General features: G+C 43.8%; 1 protein-coding gene across 1 annotated transcript in view; it reads left to right on the forward strand.

Moving 5' to 3' along the window:
- The window catches only part of DCAF12 (DDB1 and CUL4 associated factor 12), a gene marked incomplete at its 5' end in the record, with an annotated part of 12,140 nt that extends 7,211 nt beyond the window's left edge, over nt 1-4,929 (forward strand). Inside the window, 2 exons of the mRNA XM_009075250.1 lie at nt 3,138-3,322; nt 4,057-4,929. Of these exons, the coding sequence (XP_009073498.1) occupies nt 3,138-3,322; nt 4,057-4,215 (344 nt within the window). The remainder of the gene's footprint in view (nt 1-3,137; nt 3,323-4,056) is intronic.
- Between the last annotated feature and the right edge of the window lie 428 nt (nt 4,930-5,357).

Raw genomic sequence — 5,357 nt, forward strand, 5'->3', positions numbered from 1 at the left:
AGTGCCAGACTAATAAACTGCAGTCCTTATTTAGCTTGGCTCTAGACATCCATCTCTTCATCAGGCCACTTATCAGAAGAGGATGTATGTAGGTAAAGATTAGGGAAATTTCATTTGTGTGGTTACTGAATGGTGTTGTCTAGATCAGTGTCAGGGTCTGCTTTTTTCAGTTAGGGGAAAAGTATAATATCAGGAAATGTCACCTAGACAACTTATCAGCAAGACCCCTTGTCCTGAACTGCTGTTATGAGGAGTCTGTGGAGGTCCTGACACTGTCACCTTTCAGTGTCATAGAGAAAAAACGCCCAGACACTGGAATGTGGTCTCCAGCAGTGGCTGAATGCTTCTACCTTGAGTATACGATCCTCCCTGCTGGGAGGGTTGTCTTTGTGTAGGGAGTATCTCTAGGGCATCTCCAGTTCATGTCTGGAGAAAGCCTTTGTTCAATGCTGCTTTCTGTTCTGCATAGTAGGTGAATCTTTTTGTTTGGGGTGGTGGTAGAGACATGTAAATAACAGTAACTCGCAAGACACTGAGTGTTCCAAATTTGTGTTGGTCCCCCTGGGACTTGGAGTGGTGCAGCACCTCTAGGAAGTGGGCTCTTTATTTGATTTGTGGGGTAAAGTCCAGGTTGACTTCAAGTGCTTTGAAGTGGTACCTGAATGTGCTTTAAGTTTCCAAATGCAACTGCTGTACATGGTAAGTCCACATGAACTTCAGCTCACTAGTTTCGTGTACAAGAGCAGGTCAGAGAATGGTCATGGCTTAGTAAGGCTGGAACTGAGACTAGTTTTCCCCCTGTTTGCTCTATGTGAGAAGGTAACAAATGCTTTTGAGTGCATCTTCTAAGTGTTATTTTCCTTAGCAGCTGAACAGGAAAGTGCAGGCCCTGGACACTAGTTCTTGATCTAAGAAAGCAAATACTCTCTGCTTGACTGGCCTGCAGAGCAACACTGTATGCCCTTGACTTCATGTCCTGAAGGCAGCAGTGCTGATGCAGCAGACAGAACTTGTGCAGCACAGGCTCTGTGTCTGTTCTCTGCATAGGACATGCCACTGCATGTTCATATCTGTAGACCCTCCCTGCCACTTGGATGTGAGGCTCAATCTACTGACTTAAAAAGTCCAGGTCCACAGGCTGTAGAGTGCTGGGAACATAGGGGAGCTTACCGTGATCAGTTCTAGGCCCAGGCTGTGCTTTTAGTTTGATGGGAGTGATTAATCTGAGGTACTTCAGCCCCTCAGGAGCCAATTTGAAGTGCTGTTTTGAAAGCCTGTTCTAAATACCCTCTTAGTAGAGGGTACATCATGGATTCCTTCACTTTTTTTTGGGTAGGGAAGGATCCACAGTTGTTCTGCATTTAATAGCTCTTTATTAATAACTTCCATGGAAAAGTATATGCTATCTGCCTTCGTACACCGTCACCTGTTTCTGTTAAGTAAGTGTTCTGCAGGATTGCTTGTCAAGAGCACTTCTGGAGCAAAAATAAGAGAAGGTCTACTCTTGTGCCTTTCTCCTCATATCCAAGTGGCTGCTCTACATGATTGTGAGGGCTTAAAGTTTTCTGTGTGTATTTGCAGAGCCAGGCCTGTGTAATGGGGGTGGAGGGAAGATGTCTCCAGCTTGCTCAGGTGCATTTGCACCTGAGCTCTCTGAATTGAAGTGGAGATTCTATATGAATCTGGTAAATCTCATTCAGCAGGTGTGAGCCTTACACAGTGGTTTCCCACCTATTAGCCTGCAGCCTAGACTTCACCTCATATCTGGAGAATGACAACTTGGCCTTGCCTGTTTTAAGTGTGTCACGGGTGGTGGTGCTGTGGATGTAATGTCAGGTTGCAGAGGTGGGAGGACGAGGGTGTGTTTCTCGTTGGGCCTCCATACAAGAGAGGAAGGGGAAACTCCCTGGCTGCATCTGCAGCTCTTGGGTGTCTGCTGTAATGTGTCCTGCAGGGTGTGTTCCCGGACATGACGAGTTTTGTGACGTTCAGTCCCACTTGGAATGGTGACAGCACTTGGCATGTGGATGTAGGTGGTGTAACTCACTCTTTTCCCCTCCTGTTGGAATGCTTGTTTAAACTGTAATCCAGTGATACTTTAAAGAGGGCTTAAAAATCCCTAGGGTTTATAACCTGGCATTGTGTTGTGCAGGAAGAAGCATAGATATGGCAGAGTTTAATCTGCACAGAAAAGTTGTTTGGAGTAAAGTGCTTACACAGATCAAGCCTTTTGCACAATAAAGAGAGATGAGATGACAAGTCATTTTGCACATTGCAAATTCCGATGTACCGTATCTCCCCAAGTGTTTCCAAGGGATCCTTGATTAACTGGGGCTTCAAATTTAGATTTTAGTATGTGGAAACAAAAGGTATTCTTTTGCTCAGTCTAATGGCGTAACTGAGTTGTGCAAGAGTGTTTTGTTTGGACTGTACCTTCCCATGTACTGGTGGAACACGGTGTTGCTTAGGTTGGAGGATTCCTAGTCTGTTTTCATTGCTGGATGAAGTGCTAAAAGTGCTAGCTGCTAAGAATAAGGTGTGCTTGTGTGAGAGTACTTGAGTGGAGACAGCTTCAGAACTATGTATAAGACTGCTATGGCTTAGCAGCAAAGTGATTAGTGATTATTATGGTTACACTTGCTTACAGCTAGCCTGTTGATCAGCACACCACACTTGTTGGCAGCTGGAACCGTAAATTTTCTGAGATGGTCACCTATCTCAGCTTGGCAGGCAGCTAGAGAAGGGTGTGAGCTTGTGAAGGAACCAGTGTGACGTTGTTTCCTCTGTCTGCTGCCATACACTCTCTCATGGGGTGTTTGCTTAGAGGCTTGTGGCAGACTCTTCTTCCTCTCTTGATCCTAGATGGTTTATCTGGCAGAGCTGGGGCCTGATGAGGATTAAACTGCTTACTATGCACCATCACTGGAGCCTCAAAGGAGGAGGGAAGTAGCATATATAATCAAAGCTGCTGTTTCAAATAGCATCACTGGGATTTGTCTACACTGCTCCATAGCAGTGGGGAAACTTATGTGTTGTGGAGAATACTAGTAGGTAGTATTAGACATGAAACAACAGAACTGCAGAGCCAAACCATCCATCTTCCTTACTACATTGTCTCTCCCTTCTCTGTCTGACAGGTATTCGGTCGGTGAGCTTCTACGAGCACATCATCACGGTGGGAACAGGGCAAGGCTCCTTGTTGTTCTACGATATCCGAGCCCAGAGGTTTCTGGATGAAAAGCCCCCGCGTGGCTGCTTTGGACAGAAGCAGAAGTTAGGAGGAAGTGAAATTCTGAAGTTGACAACGGGGAAAGGTTGGCTGGTGAGTAGGTTGTAGCTGTAGGAGACCCTTTACACAGGAATGCTGTAGGGCTTGAACCAGTTCTTTTTGTGGTAACAGGAGCTGTTGTATGCAATGTGTTCCAGTCAAACAGTGGTCATACAACCAATAACTAACAGTGAAAAGCAAGAAGTGTTGCAGAATTGCTTCCTGTGAAACCCTTGTGAAAGGGTATTGAAAGTTAGTTCCCTGAGGCCTACTGACTACTGTTCTTATCCACCGATTCATAAATTAACTACATTTTATATCTTTTGGTTTTCAAATGTAGTCTAACTTCTAGTTTTCAGAACCTCAAACAGAAAATAAATTGTCTTCCTTTAAGGCCATGCTGCTCTAATGTGGTACTCAAAGCAAGAGAGATTTAATTTAATTGTGTACAATTTTAGAAACTGTGGCTTCCTGAGGTGAGGCAGGCGCTTGAGTTCATTTTCCTGTGTGTTATCATAAAGCAGATAATGGCTTTGTTTAGCTTACATCCGTTACCTTTTGTATCATTGTGATGTCCCTACCCTTCACTTCCCTATTCCAACATTTGGCCCAAATGTCCTCAGAAAAAGCTTTAGGATAACTCTGGTATCTTCTAGTTGGTCTGTATGAGGCTTTAGGAGTATTAAGAAGAAATATCCCTTTTTAGGCTTTGGAAGCTACCTTTGCTTTTGTGAAACAGGGTTTGGGTTTGTTCGGCAACAATAACAATCTAAATTTTCCTTTAACAGAATCACGATGAAACCTGGAGGAATTACTTTTCTGACATAAATTACTTCCCAAATGCTGTTTACACCCACTGCTACGACTCGTCTGGAACGAAACTCTTTGTGGCAGGAGGCCCCCTTCCATCAGGACTTCATGGGAATTACGCTGGTCTCTGGAGCTAAAAATAACTCTTCGTAAATGCTGATCTCTACACAGATTTCCACTTTTCCTTTTTTTAACAACGAAATTGTGTGATGCCATTGATTCCTGATTTAAATGCAAGTTGTTTTTTGGCAGAGTTTTCTGTTGGTCTCCAACAGTTTTGTACATCTTTTTGAACCAGTTTTTTGCTTTAACCTCCTTGATCCTTTATATGAAGGGGTTTTGAAGTTCTTTTTTATTGTATTTACTCCAAATGACTCTTCCCCCACATTTAGGCTGTCTTGGCCATGTGCCCCCTCCTCTACTTTGCTGTGAGGTAGGATTCCTTTCTTATAGAGTGGTTGCTCCTGGGCTTTCTGTGAAAGTCTCCGGGCTGCGTGTGTGCAGGTACTTTGTGTCAGTTCCATTACCTGGAGTGAGGACTACTTGTAATTAAAAAAATATGAAAAATATTTATAAGAGATAAGCTACTACTTTATCTGCAGAGCCTGGCCCTGGCCTGGGTTGATCTTATTTTTTGAAAGTACAAGTCTAATGACTCTGTTTATATGTAGAGGGATACAGTAATTTTAAGCTGTATTCATTGGAGCCCACGAACAGATACCCCAGAGGTATTGCCCATCAAGTCTGAAGTTCAGGAATTCTAAAAAGAGCGTTTTTCTTCCAGTTGTAGTTTTCAGCAGTGCCAAGAGCAAAAATTGACCTTCTGTTTTTTCACTGCATGTCCCAGGTATCAGTTTGCCCAACTGGAGTTTGCACAGGTTGTTGTGCAGTGTGGCTGTTGCAGGGTGACCTTACACTGAGGGCCTGCAGAGGTGCTGAGAAGAAATGGGAGCTAGTCATTCCAACTGAACTAACTCTTATCCATTTTCCAGATGGGCCAAGGTTTCTGACCGTGCTGTTGAGGTAGCTTATGAGTTCTTCATAAACTGCCTATAACCCAGAACTGTTGTTGTCCCAGATTGTGGAAGTTTTTTTCGTTTTTAGTGTTCTGGTTGGCCGTCCCCTCTAATAACTTAATGGAATAAACAAACTATTGTTTGTATCCAGTATTAAAGAGTGCATCTTGGACTTAACTAATGAAAGCAAGAAGCTGTCCATGCAGGAGGATAGCTTGGTGGCAGCTCACATTGCACTAGCATATGCTGTAGGAGAGGCTCAG

The sequence above is a fragment of the Acanthisitta chloris genome, unplaced genomic scaffold, assembly GCF_000695815.1.
Source record: "Acanthisitta chloris isolate BGI_N310 unplaced genomic scaffold, ASM69581v1 scaffold7665, whole genome shotgun sequence".
Lineage (NCBI taxonomy): Eukaryota > Metazoa > Chordata > Aves > Passeriformes > Acanthisittidae > Acanthisitta > Acanthisitta chloris.